Here is a 14,658-nt window from a genome sequence, read left to right as displayed (position 1 = left end):
GGTACACAGTTCCTCACGCAGCTGCTCGAGGCCCGCGCCGAGTGCGACGCGCAGCGACGCCGCCGAGACGACGAGGAGCGCCGCACCAGGCACGAGCAGGAGGTACACAGTTCCTCACCCAGCTGCTCGAGGCCCGCGCCGAGTGCGACGCGCAGCGACGCCGCCGAGACGACGAGGAGCGCCGCACCAGGCACGAGCAGGAGGTACACAGTTCCTCACCCAGCTGCTCGAGGCCCGCGCCGAGTGCGACGCGCAGCGACGCCGCCGAGACGACGAGGAGCGCCGCACCAGGCACGAGCAGGAGGTACACAGTTCCTCACCCAGCTGCTCGAGGCCCGCGCCGAGTGCGACGCGCAGCGACGCCGCCGAGACGACGAGGAGCGCCGCACCAGGCACGAGCAGGAGGTACACAGTTCCTCACGCAGCTGCTCGAGGCCCGCGCCGAGTGCGACGCGCAGCGACGCCGCCGAGACGACGAGGAGCGCCGCACCAGGCACGAGCAGGAGGTACACAGTTCCTCACCCAGCTGCTCGAGGCCCGCGCCGAGTGCGACGCGCAGCGACGCCGCCGAGACGACGAGGAGCGCCGCACCAGGCACGAGCAGGAGGTACACAGTTCCTCACCCAGCTGCTCGAGGCCCGCGCCGAGTGCGACGCGCAGCGACGCCGCCGAGACGACGAGGAGCGCCGCACCAGGCACGAGCAGGAGGTACACAGTTCCTCACGCAGCTGCTCGAGGCCCGCGCCGAGTGCGACGCGCAGCGACGCCGCCGAGACGACGAGGAGCGCCGCACCAGGCACGAGCAGGAGGTACACAGTTCCTCACCCAGCTGCTCGAGGCCCGCGCCGAGTGCGACGCGCAGCGACGCCGCCGAGACGACGAGGAGCGCCGCACCAGGCACGAGCAGGAGGTACACAGTTCCTCACCCAGCTGCTCGAGGCCCGCGCCGAGTGCGACGCGCAGCGACGCCGCCGAGACGACGAGGAGCGCCGCACCAGGCACGAGCAGGAGGTACACAGTTCCTCACCCAGCTGCTCGAGGCCCGCGCCGAGTGCGACGCGCAGCGACGCCGCCGAGACGACGAGGAGCGCCGCACCAGGCACGAGCAGGAGGTACACAGTTCCTCACCCAGCTGCTCGAGGCCCGCGCCGAGTGCGACGCGCAGCGACGCCGCCGAGACGACGAGGAGCGCCGCACCAGGCACGAGCAGGAGGTACACAGTTCCTCACCCAGCTGCTCGAGGCCCGCGCCGAGTGCGACGCGCAGCGACGCCGCCGAGACGACGAGGAGCGCCGCACCAGGCACGAGCAGGAGGTACACAGTTCCTCACCCAGCTGCTCGAGGCCCGCGCCGAGTGCGACGCGCAGCGACGCCGCCGAGACGACGAGGAGCGCCGCACCAGGCACGAGCAGGAGGTACACAGTTCCTCACCCAGCTGCTCGAGGCCCGCGCCGAGTGCGACGCGCAGCGACGCCGCCGAGACGACGAGGAGCGCCGCACCAGGCACGAGCAGGAGGTACACAGTTCCTCACTCAGCTGGGACCGGGGCCGGAAGAAGTTGTGCAATAGGCTCTAAATAGAGTTACCTTAACTTCGGCAGAGCAACGAGCAAACCTGCGAGCCACCATATTTGCCCTAACAGACAACGTCCTCCGTTCTCGCTCTATATCGGCATCATTTTTCAAGTCAGAGGTTACCACATGCCCAAGATATTTAAAGGATTCTACCTTATCCAAAGGAGTACCATATAAGCGAATAGGCGCCACAGGTGGCAGGCATTCAGCCTTACACACCTAGGGTCTGTAAGGCGACCTTCTTTTGTTTTTAAACGTCAAATTATGGCACGTCTTGGCATTTGGCCATTATGCTTTTGTTATTTTATTTTTATCTTTTGTGTTTTTTAAATATTATTTCAGGGTCTCCTAAAGGGGAACAAAAATTTGTTAGGAGATACAGCCCTATAAAGTTTTTTTTTCAGTAATGCAGAAATCTTTATAGGAGTGTATCTCCTAAACCGTGCGGCGTAGTGCAAAAAGAATCAAATTTTCGTTCCACTTTTAACAACCTTAAAGTTCTCGACCTAGCTCGGCCGTCCATATCTACTTGGCCTGCAGCCCTTCGTTTCCCGTCCTCTAATGAATTTCGTCAAGACAAGTCATCAACATTATCCATAAAATCTCTGAAATAATAACGTGTTCAATTGTACAGTCGAGTCCTACACATTTTACAGTATGCTTAACTCGTTCACATTTTTCCTCTAGACATCGCAGAGTGAAAAGAATCCAAAGCTAATTTTCTGGATTTCAGGAGACTCGAATAAGAAAAACGTTATGTGTTCGGGGTCGTTAACTTTTATTGTATTGCCTACAAAAGTAACCATTTTTTAAATGTATTTGACTCTGTCAGAAAATTCTAATCTAATTTTATCCTTCCAGCTCAAAAAACGCACCATGGAGCGCAAGCAGGCCTCCAGCCTCCTCGGCTCCGTGGGCAAGGCGCTCGGCGGCGGCGCCCGCGCCGACGCAGCCCGCGACGCGCACGGCCAGAAGGGTGAGTTCGACGACCTCATCTCCGCGCTGCGCACCGGCGATGTCTTCGGAGACGATGTGGCTAAGTTTAAAAGGTCTAGGAAGACCTCCAAGACGCAGAAAGGTAGAGATTCACCGCCCAGAGGCGTGTGCAGGGAGGATTCTAGAGAGAGAACTAAGAATTGAAGGAAAGGAACGGGGCCTAGACGAGTGACGCGTTTACAGACGACGGTTGAAATTTAACCCGGAGCGTAGCCCGCCTACGACGCGAAAACTCATATGGATAGTTTGTATTCACGTCCATTGGACTTGGAGATTAGTTTTCTACCGACGAGATATCGCGACCACTGGACGGGTGGAAATATGGAATTGATGATTTGACTTTCCGTCGCATCTATCATTTCCATTTTGACTTTTTGCATTGACGTTTGTCGACAAATGATCGTCATTGACTACGGCCTCAGAAAGGTACTAATAAGGTAATAATGTGTGTAAAATCGGCGTCGATAGAATAGCGCCTATGCGAGATTTGGCATTTCTGAATCTAAAGAAATTATGCCAAAGTATGGCTTTGACGCTCCGCCCCTGGCGTGGGGAGAGGATTTTAGAAGAATTAAATGGGTGGATCAAGTATTTATTATCATCGTTCTGCCAGAAGAAATATTAAGCACTGTTTGATAGAAAAGGACGGCCTACGGCCCATTACGGAAAGGGATCAAAACTACCACAAAAGTGTACCTTTTACAAAGGTTTTAAGTGTAAGGAAGATTGTAACTATGGCAACGAGAGACGACATGATTCACCCAAATTTTGGATTCGGGATCAGTAAGCTCAAGTAGTCAAAAGTGTAAATAAAGTTAACCAAGTGAATGAAAAGTTGGATAGTGTGTTTAAAGGTCGCTAGTGTGACAACGAATTGTGAAATCCGATGCCATTTTGTTTTCTAATAAATTCGGTGCCTAATTTTGAATTTAGAACGGTTTCATTGTCTCTTCCAACGCGAACTGAACGAAGACTGTACGTTATTCCATAGAATTTGATTTTAGAACGTTATCTATAAGCGTTTGTGTGATTTGAATAACCATAGAGTAGCGCGTATTGTTTTTTTACTCGAATTTTATGAGTATTTACAGTTGTAATGGAATTCTATCAAGTAATAGGGACGCTAAGCACGAAAAATTTCGTATTTTTCGTTTCGTATTCTTTTCGTATTCCTATCTCTATCACACGTGCATAATTATATTGCTATCCTGCTCGCACAGTGCCATTGACCGCCGGCATCATAGAAACATGCAGGTCAATGTACAAAATTCATCGTGCTTAGCGTCCTTACTTTACATCTACCGTCAGTTCCGTGACTCACGGTTGGAGAAATATATCCTAGACCATTTTGGCTTGCATTTTAATCTGTATTTAGATTTAGGCCATTTTCATTAATCTTTAGAGTAAGAGAAATATTGATTTCTCCAACTGTCAGATCACCGTAGCCCCATATAAAGTACGGACGCTAAGCACAAAGAATTTCGTACATTGAAACGCCATTTTTTACCTCTACCTATATCCTGCCGATGATGCCAGCGTTCAATGCCAAGGTGTGAGCGTGACAGTAGTGTAATTCTACGCGCGTGTGATAGAGATAGAAACAGGCGTGTCTATGTACGAAATTCTTCGTGCTTATCGTTCATACTTTAGTCTCGTTATTACAGTATTTTAACATATCGTTGTGGAATTTTGGACAAGTATTGCTTATTCTCTGTGTGACTGTTAGGGAATTGACCGTATGCAAACATTCGTTGATTGTAAGATAAATAAAGTCTATAAAATTTGTACTTCGATTTGACAGCTATACCTAGTTAATTTTTTTACATTAGTAAAAAGGTAAACAATCTTTACACGTCTTTTTATTGGAGAACGGTTTTTGAAAACCGGTAACTATTACTTATCGTATATGATTTATAATTGTTGCATATCTGCCGTGATTTCTTTTACAAAAGTGTTTTTCAATAAAAAGTCACGTCAAAATCGTTTACCATCTTTCTAATGGTAAAAAAACGAACTATAATCTAGATGGCGCTACGGCTCCGTTAGTTGTCAATAACTTTAGGTGTCAATGTAACGTTTGACAATAGGGAATATTACGCGAAACTCTGCGTAGGGGGCGCCACTACCACAATCCATCACAATCTGAGGATCTACCGAAACAAGAAAATCGAAATTTCGTTATCTAACCTCTCTATCACTCTTGCATATTCGAGCGATGAAGTAGCAGATAACTTTTAGATTTTTGCGTTTCCCGGTAGGTTTGTAAACAAACCGCTTTGATGCATCAATGTCATATTTTATTATCTGTGAAAACTTGTCAAAAAACAGTTTAAGGCACAGTATGTAAAAGTTACTTTGTGGTTTATGAAAGGTGCTAGTGCTGCACTCTGGCGACAGAACATTGCAGTAATACTCCCTTTTCCGTTACCACGAAAAAGGCGTCGTACAGCGCCATCTATTTTTTGCCGCCAAACTTGTTGTGAATATTTCAGACTTATCTCTTTACAATGAATAACTCTGTCGTATGCTTCATGTATGTAACTGAGAATCCTTAATATAGGAATTGACTGTATAATGTGCCGATAAGATTTTGACATTTTGATACTTTGATAACAAAGTTTTGGATACATTTACACAGCTCCACCAACATTAAATTTAATTTAATTCTGATTCTTTGTAAATATAATTTTAATTTATCAAAATTTGTTGAGATTTTAATAAGTAATTTATTAAAATGCGTGTCTATGAGAGTTTAATTGTAAATTTTATGTTTTGTTCAGTATTTCTTAAGCGTATAACTGTGCATGCAACCAGGCGTGTTGTCTCAAATGTTTCCAAGCCGATATATACTTTAAACTTGATACTTTAAAGTCTATTTTGCTGTTAACATTTGGTACGAGACGCAATGATACGTGTTGTTGACTGTACATTAATATATTGTACCTTAATATAAACACTATTTAATAAAAACTTGAAACACTAATTATGTTTACCTTAAATATCCCACGCTCCGAACCCCATTAAGAGGAATTCCTAGTTGCGATTTTTCCATACAAACGCTCTCGACTGTTTCCGCCCTTGATTTTTAACCTAGAGCAGTGATTTTTTCAAATAAGATCAATATCATCAATATCTGTGCCGCTTTGTTTTGCTTTTTTGGATTATTTTATTTTGAAGAAACTTACAGCGCCTAGAAAAATCACAAAAACGGCTCAATTGAATTGGCTGCAAAAAAAGTGCAGTATATAAATATGACAACAAATATCCAAAAAATCAAAACATAGCGGCATAGATTATTTCTGACTCTTGCAGTTTCTAAAAATTCATAGTTATTGGTTGCGTTTTTGAGGAGGAAACAGTCGAGAGCGAAATCTCGTTTTTTGAGTTTTTCGCGTGGGAATTTTAGTCCGAGATGCAGTTGTCCTTATCGCACGCACGCACTCCCGCCCACCGCAGCGCGACAGAAACAGATTGGAAAAGTTGCTCAGCTTTTCGCGTCAAGTATCTTGATTTATCTCAGCAATTACAAAACTCATGAAAGTATCGTTTGGTGAACTGAACCTCAAGTGTACATTTATTCGATAGCGTGACGTGACGTACGCGTTTTTTGTTAAGTCTAATTTTGTATGGGATTTAGAAACAGCGCGCCAAGCGGGACTTTTTGGAAACTCAAAATCCCATACAAAATGAGACTTAACGTTTCGCTATCGAATAAATTTACACTAGGGGTACACGTCATTCATTACAGCGACTTCATTTCTGTAGTGGCCGTTACACGATTTGTTAACTATTATAGCTGAGAAAGTCGTATCAAAGCTTCCTCTTTTTGAACAAATATTTTCATTGTACAGGTAAATAGGACCGTTTCAATTGATCAAAATTTTCCATTTAGTCTAACTAAACACACACTTTAAATCTGTCTTGTTTTTAGGGTTCCGTAGCCAAATGGCAAAAAACGGAACCCTTATAGATTCGTCATGTCCGTCTGTCTGTCCGATTCTGTCACAGCCACTTTTTTCCGAAACTATAAAAGCTATACTGTTCAAACTTGGTAAGTAGATGTATTCTATGCACCGCATTCTGTTTACACAAAAATAGAAAAAAAAAAACAATAAATTTTGGGGGTTCCCCATACTTAGAACTGAAACTCAAAAAATCTTTTTTCATCAAACCCATACGTGTGGGGTATCTATGGATAGGTCTGTAAAAATGATATTGAGGTTTCTAATATCATTTTTTTCTAAACTGAATAGTTTGCGCGAGAGACACTTCCAAAGTGGTAAAAAGTGTGTCCCCCTCCCCCCTGTAACTTCTAAAATAACAGAATGAAAAATAAAAAAAATATATATGATATACATTACCATGCAAACTTCCACCGAAAATTGGTTTGAACCAGATCTAGTAAGTAGTTTTTTTTATTACGTCATAAATGGTATGGAACCCTTCATGGGCGAGTCCGACTCGCACTTGGCCGCTTTTTTTTATTTTTACCTTAAACGGTAAACCCCGTTTTGCCGCATACGACCTTATAGAATAAGCTAGCGCAAAAGTATATAGAAGCAGAGGGCCTACCGCGAACCACGTTTGACGTGTTGCCTCCCTATCACACTTATGCACGAATTTACAAGTGCGACAGAGAGGCAGCACGTCGAACGTGGTTCGCGGTAGGCCCTCAGACAAGCAAGCAAGCGCCGCATTTTTACAAGCTTTTATTTAACTTGCCCTGTCAGTACCTATGTATGGGACAAATCTTGCCAGATTTGACCCACTTCTCGGTTTCCGATGAAGCTGAAAATTTGCATACATATGCACGTCGGACGACAATGGAATATTATGGTACCATCAAGCTGATCTGATGATGGAGACAGCAGGTAGCCATAGGAACTCTGTGATAAAACAACGCAACCTAATCGTGTTTAGGTTTTTTAGAATTGTCTCGATGAGATGTCTGTCACCGACAAAAGCTTGTACCAAAACTATTCTTTTTGACAGAAACTTATTTAATCTCTATTCATTGTCTATTGCTTGCTCAAATAAAAAAACTATGCAGATTCAATTATTTATAAAGAAACATTTAATCATAATCATACTCATTTATTTATTTACAGACAACAATGGTATGGTCATGGTACACTACCTACAACTGGTGGTTTCGGTATTAAATCTGTAGGTAGTCTGGATAATCTCTTACAAAAACAGGGAATTGAGTTCAAAACTTGATTCAGCCTACCTAAACCAGACGGATTATTTTGATAACAGTTGTTATATAATATTGCGGCCAGCCGGGACAAAAGATTATTCTCACGTAACTGCCTTTTTATCTTACGTAACTTCTTTTGAATTTGAAAAATTGCCATTTGGTATTAAAACTGTATCCGTGACCAAGTAGACCTAACAGATAAGTACCTGAAGAATCAGGGTGTCAAGATTATAATCGTTTGCAGACAAACGAAGCGAAACGCTATCTGTCTCTATCACACTAATATGGAACAGTTATAAATAGACAATAGCGTTTCGTTGTCGTCATGTTGTCGTAGTGCAAACGATTGACATTTTGGCTAGGCCCCCTGGGCCGGAGTAGGTAACCACTAGGCCGGGTAGGCTAGAGGCCTGGCTACCGGGGGGCATCGCAGATAGAATGCCGCAAGGGTGACGCCGCAGGGGATGTTAGTATATTGTATTTTCTTCCCTCTGGCTAACAGAGGGAGTTACGGGAGGAGCGAGTCCTACATACCTCCCCCCAATGGGCTTTCCCAGCCCGGGGGTGAGATGCTTATATGCCTTTATCCCTGCGACAAAAAAAAGGCTAGAGGCCCCGCGAGCCCATAAACGAAATTGAAAATGTTAAGTACATAGAGTAAAATTTTAAAACCGATATGCGTGGGGGTAAATGGGGCCGAGAATAGGTAGCTTAAGGGCCCCGTCGTAGGAAATCCGGCCTTGAAAAGAGTACCAACTAATCTGGGGTCATTAATTGTGAAATTATACTTACAAAGAATACATCTAATTTAGTTTATTACATTATAATGGAAAACGGATGTAATAAAATAAACACAAAACAAACAAGTGTAGGTTAGTTTACAAATAAATATTATTGTTATTACATTAACTAACCCGTACTAATGTATCTACACTATGGCCACTCATACTTCCTTGCAAAGGAGCTGACCAGAATAGCAAGGCCCCTCACTTTTGGGCCTTCTAGGCTCTTCTAGCTCCATAACCCCGTGAGCCTGATGCTCATAATTGAATGACTAAAATATAATGCTTAGTTAAACGTGTAGTACGTTTAAATAATATCATTTAAATTAGAACACATTTACTTAAGTTATTGTTCATCAAAAAACTGGGTATCTCAAACTATTTACTGGCACGTAGTTGCGTTTGCACACAAGATAAAATAGTCAATTACGGCTTTCTCTGAACTAAAGGTAGCATTTGGCTGAATTAATCTTTGTTAAGATGTGAAGCCACGCAGATTTTAATGCATGTACACGGGAGGGTGAGTTTTCAAATTTTAAGTTTAGGTACTAAGTTATAGTATCATTTTCATCTAAATCAAAGATGTAGATCATATCAAATTTAATATAAATCGGTTCAGCGGTTATTGATTACCCATACAAACTTTCACCCCCCTTTTCACCACATTAAGGGATGATTTCTGGGATAAAAATTCTTCTATGTACTTCCCCGGGACTCAAGCTATCTCTATACCAACTATTCTCTGTGAACTACATAAAGTTGACCTGTATGATGTATATCAAATATGTAATAGAAAAAGAAGCAACAAAAAGATCGTTTGAAAAATTGATTAATATAATAATAAACACTAAAAAAAAAAATAATACATAAACAGAACGTGCTTATACATATTATATTACATATATTAAACAAATATTTTATATACTTATTTTATTACACGATAACAGTTATCAATATTCATTAAAATGCTAAATATAAAACAAAGTAATAAGAGTTGTAGGCCCCCCGTACTGTAAGCGAGGACCTAAAAATAGAGGAATAAAAAAATAACAAATTTCAACTAAAATATAAATTTATATGAAAACGATACTTTGCCTTGTAGCTTAATTGGTGTATTTAGATATCAAAATAAAGTTGTGAGCCCCCTTAAAAATGGCACCGAAAATCTTGGTGGCTCCACTTCCAAATCCATCCTTGGGTACTAAGGCCCAATCCAGCCAAAGAAAATCTTTGGTTCACGAAACGCCGTATTTCATCTGGTACAAAGGCCACTAACATGACAAAATTTGGTAAGAATTCATCAGTGATTTGTATTAAAATGTCACAAAATAATCAAAAATTGTTTCAAATTTACCTGAATATAGTAAAATTGGTTTCACATCGGATTTTTTTATTTGGAACAAACAACAGTAACACACAGGGCTTAGACACAGAAATAGAGTTCAAAGAATAATAAAGTGCAAGACCAAAAACATTGTCCATAGATAACTAGATTACCTACTAATAAATCAACAATATATAGCAAACACAGCAGTAATGATACTCGTATAAAGGATATAAAGTTAAAATTAATCGAAATAATATTCTTTATTCTTTATTGTATTGCAGTCATGCTCATTATACATTAGGTGTTACAATTTGAAGATGGTAGGTACATGACACCCTGTAAGGGCACTCAATATTTCTTTTTTACTCAATATCTTATTTATTGCCTCTTACTTTTCTTTGCATTTGGCACTATCTTGAAATAACTTAAGAAACAGGCGTAAGTATGTGTATTGGAGTAAACAGCTGCTTTAGTGACGTACATACCGCTGGGTCTAGCTCCCGGAAAAGCTGATTCCAAAGCATCAAAGTCTATATCTTTCATATAATAGTTTCCTTTCTTAACTGTACAATTTTTCAATGGGAAATCTACGATATCCAATATAGTTTTAGTAATAATACTATCACAGTCAAGGGTGTCCGCTTTCATCACCCACTTGATCCCAGCAGTCGTTTTCTTTCCGAACTGCAAATATCCTGTTTTGTCGCGTCCTGATATGTCTTTAGGCACTGTCAGGTTTACGCTTATAAGGGTGTTGCCTGTGAGCCCATTGTAGAACTTAATTTCGAGGTCGTACGGAATTGGATCCACATAAGGCAGCTGTGTAGTTTTACATTTATCTACACTGATAACCATAGCGGTGTGTTGTTTATTACAATAGCAAGTGAAAATGTTTATAGATATGAAAATAAATAATGACATCATAGTTGTAGGTGGTCCACCTCTAATGCTTTAATACGACTAAAGCCGAACGTGGATTTATGAGTATTTTGGATCAATTTTAAATACATTAGTCTCGTTACATTTAACCAGCGATTTTATAAAATTGAGAGTCTGAATGTGCGTTACTGTGTGGTTTTTGTTTAACTCGTTATATAATTTGTAAATAATTATCATTAGGTATTTCCTTTTTAGACGATGTAGCAGTGAAAAGGAAATAATAATTACATACACATATTGCGTTCTTTCCAGTAGTCCAGTCACACGAAAGCGTAACTTCGTTTGTATAAAGGCGATTTATACAAATGAAGTTACGCTTTCATTTTAAAACGACATTTTGGAATGACATGAAATTCTACATGAAAAATGAGGTAACATATAACTACGTTTGGTACTAATTTCCTATGCCAGAAATTTGTAATACAAAGAAATGAAAACGAGTAGAAAGTTACACACCAAACTTTTACAAGGTCTATTTTTTGTATAACAATTTTTAGCAACAAGAACTAATACCGTATGTATTATTAACTGTTACTCTGGATATCTGCCCTAACAAGTATAACAATAGTATGTCACGTTTGAACCTTAGAAACAAAGTAAAAGTGGAAAAACTCACTGTGTTAGTTTCGCTGTCAGGGAGCAACACCCGGAGTTGCGAGTTCGTGTTTTGTCCGAGACAGTGAGTTTCTCTAATTTTTTTTTCTAAGATTTGTAGCGTCGTTTGCAGACATTTTAGCTTACAAAGCGTATACTAGATATAGTAGAGGTAGTTATGTACGTAGCTTATAGGTTATTATGTAAGACTATTTACTCATGTATGCAGTGCAGTTCCCACTTATCTCCGAATCCTCACGTTACATGGCGATCCTGCCCGGCATATACTACATAAGCTTGTTACCTAATTTAAACTGTCGGGAGTCATACTAACTTAAGCTATTTATAATAGTAACTAAAGCGTCTTTTTAATCTGTTGCGCGAGTTGCGCGACATGTTTCGGAGAGCCTAGGTCTCAATTTGTGATAGTTTTATTACGTTAGAAAACTCATTCGATTTTTTAATGAATTCTCACGCAAACAAATACGAAAATTTATATTCGTTTTTAATTACTGCATGTTAGGATTGTTGAGACAAAATCTAATCGGTTTGTTTTGCCAAATGTCCGTGTTAATAGAACGGATAGTGAATGGCATTCTGAAAAAAAAAACTAAATTGTTTCAGCGAATATTCAATCTCGTTCTTTATTGGTGCCAGACCTATTGCAGTCGGATGTCGGGGAATAAGCTGTGATGAGAAATCGGTTTTTAATCTTTTGAACCGATTCCAAGGAGAGATTTTTGTTCTTATAACGAATCTTTGCCAATTGCAAAATGATCTGACGGAATATAACTTTAAATTGATTTCAGAATATAGTTGCAGAGTTCTGGTTTGCTATTATACAAGGTGCCCGTGAGCATTGCGAGACATTTTAACTAAGCATTCCTGGTAATATTTACAAACTAAAATGTCATATAAAATTTTCTGGATTAGGCCTAGTTTCAGAGATAATTACCTAAATGTTTTTCGAAATCATTCTTTCGCCATAAGTCGGTACAAAACTCATTTTTGACTGCGGTATTGCCACTTTGAGGTCTAGTCTGGACATACCTATTGATTGACATCGAAAAATTAAAAAAATGTATTCGAGAGGATACCCCCAAATAAAAAAAAAACTTATTACCTAGTTAATTTTAGGTTTATGTGTTTATCAATAAAAATTACGTTTTATGTACAGGAGTGTTCAAAAAAAGGGGAAATATAACAATTTTTTTTTGTCGAATTTCACAAAAAGTCATTAAATTTTTTGCTTCTGTTGCCATCAGGAATGCACCGCTAAAATCTCTCGCAATGCTCACGGGCACCTTGTACAATATACGAGAGAGGGGTCAGTTCTAAGAATTATAAAGCTTGACCAGAAATATATGATCACGCGCCATATTGCGGAATTTCATTGGAACCAAATGTTTCGTACTAAACTGAACTGTCACCCTATACATGAGAATAACAGCGCCCTCTAGACAATGATCATATATTTCTGGTCGGACTTTACAGTTTTATGAATCCTTCCAGCCACTGACACGTTTCGAAATTATTTGGCTTCGTACTCGGGTTTGGTTTAGTCTCGGTGTTGCCAGTGATGGCAGGTGGGCCAAAATGTTAACGGAACATAGACTAAGTATTTTCTAAAGACGGGTCATACGCATGCGCCCGTGACGCTTGTGAGGTACACAATGCTACGAAATTAAAAACACGTTGTAACATTCCTGATAACATACCAAAAACAACCTACGTAATTTGGTCGGGTTATTTGGTCCTCACCATAAAAATGGTGGCAACAAAAAAAGGTCGACCTGGCTTAGGAGTTTTTAAAAGTAGGCAGAAAGGAAAAGTGAGACTATGACAAGGACAAGCAATAATAGCGCTTTCTATGTTACTCGTACTGGAAGTTCCATAAGACCATCCCGTTCGATCATTTCCCCCCTACCTCCCACATCTAATCCAGTGAAATATTATATTCTTGTAACGGAATGGTGGCCGCTTTCCCTTTGGTCCGTTTTCATAACTATGGTTTTCGTAACTGGCTGCCAAAGAAGATTTATTTTTCCTGTTTCATAATTAATTATCAAACACGAATTCACTTTCTGCTTTCGTAATCGAGTATTTTTTCTTCGTTCGTAATTAATTATCAAAACTTATTACTTTTTCTTTTTTCATAATTGGACATTTTCGTGTGATACACTTAGTACCTTTTTCATGTAAAACGATACATACCTTTTTTTAGGAAAGACAAATTTAATGTTATTTATATACTCAGAATCATGAGCTGATCCCATCCTCCTACGAAAAAGTAGGCATATATCTGAAAATTTTCATACATTTCACTTTGTTTTCCATAGTCCATTTGTATCTAAGTTTTTTTTAAATCAAAATTGGTACAGAAAGAGCCTGGATGTTGCTCTCTTCTCTTTTGTAGTCAATTTACCCAGTCAGTCACTCACAGGGTAAATTGGCAACCAAAGGGGAACTTAACTTCCAAAAAATATATCGAAGTTAATAACGAAACTCGATTACTAAAAGAGTAATACATTCTTGTTTGATAACTAATTACGAAGTAGCGAAAAATAATTCATATTTCGTAGCCAATCCAGGCGAAAACAGAAAAAAAAATGTTATTTCATAACCAGTTACGAAACTCGATTACGAAACCAGAAAGTAAATTCTTGTTTGATAATTAATTATAAAATAGGAAAAATTAATCTTCTTTGGCAGCCAGTTACGAAAACCATAGTTATGAAAACGGACCAAAGGCCGCTTTCAGAGGAAATGGTACCAGGCTTTTTGTAATTAGATCTCGTTCGAATATGATACTGATCTGATACTAATCTGTCAGGGTCAAAAGTGACGTTTTTGGTTGAAGGTTGACATAATGCGCAATTCAACATGTCTTCTATAGGAGATTGGATCCACTCATATTGGAATGATGTCAGATCCATGTTAGATCAGTATCACATTATATTGTTGGAATTGACGCTTCAGTCTCGATCGCTGCTCCATTTAAAAGTGAAAAAGACATCTGTACCCCTAGTGTAAATTTAGTCGATAGCGAAACGTGACGTACGCGTTTGCGTTAAGTCTCATTTTGTATGGGTTTTTGAACAGCGCGCCAAGCGGGACGTTTTGGAAAGTCAAAAATCTCATACAAAATGACACTTAACGCAAACGCGTACGTCACGTTTCGCTGTCGAAAATATTTACACTAGGGGTACTGTATTAAGTAGGTGGGTATTAAATAAATCTTCAATA

The 14,658-nt window shown here is 40.5% G+C and overlaps 1 protein-coding gene across 1 annotated transcript in view; it reads left to right on the top strand.

Moving 5' to 3' along the window:
• The window catches only part of LOC133525445 (disheveled-associated activator of morphogenesis 1), a 105,501-nt gene extending 99,948 nt beyond the window's left edge, over positions 1–5,553 (top strand). The window contains exon 22 of the mRNA XM_061861700.1: positions 2,436–5,553. Coding sequence (XP_061717684.1) covers positions 2,436–2,714 — 279 coding nt within the window. The 3' untranslated portion in view covers positions 2,715–5,553. The remainder of the gene's footprint in view (positions 1–2,435) is intronic.
• The last annotated feature ends 9,105 nt before the right edge of the window (positions 5,554–14,658 follow it).

Source organism: Cydia pomonella, chromosome 15 (genome assembly GCF_033807575.1).
Source record: "Cydia pomonella isolate Wapato2018A chromosome 15, ilCydPomo1, whole genome shotgun sequence".
NCBI classification, from domain to species: domain Eukaryota; kingdom Metazoa; phylum Arthropoda; class Insecta; order Lepidoptera; family Tortricidae; genus Cydia; species Cydia pomonella.
The sequence above is the reverse complement of the archived record's forward strand: the minus strand, read 5'-3'. Positions and strand labels throughout refer to the sequence as shown.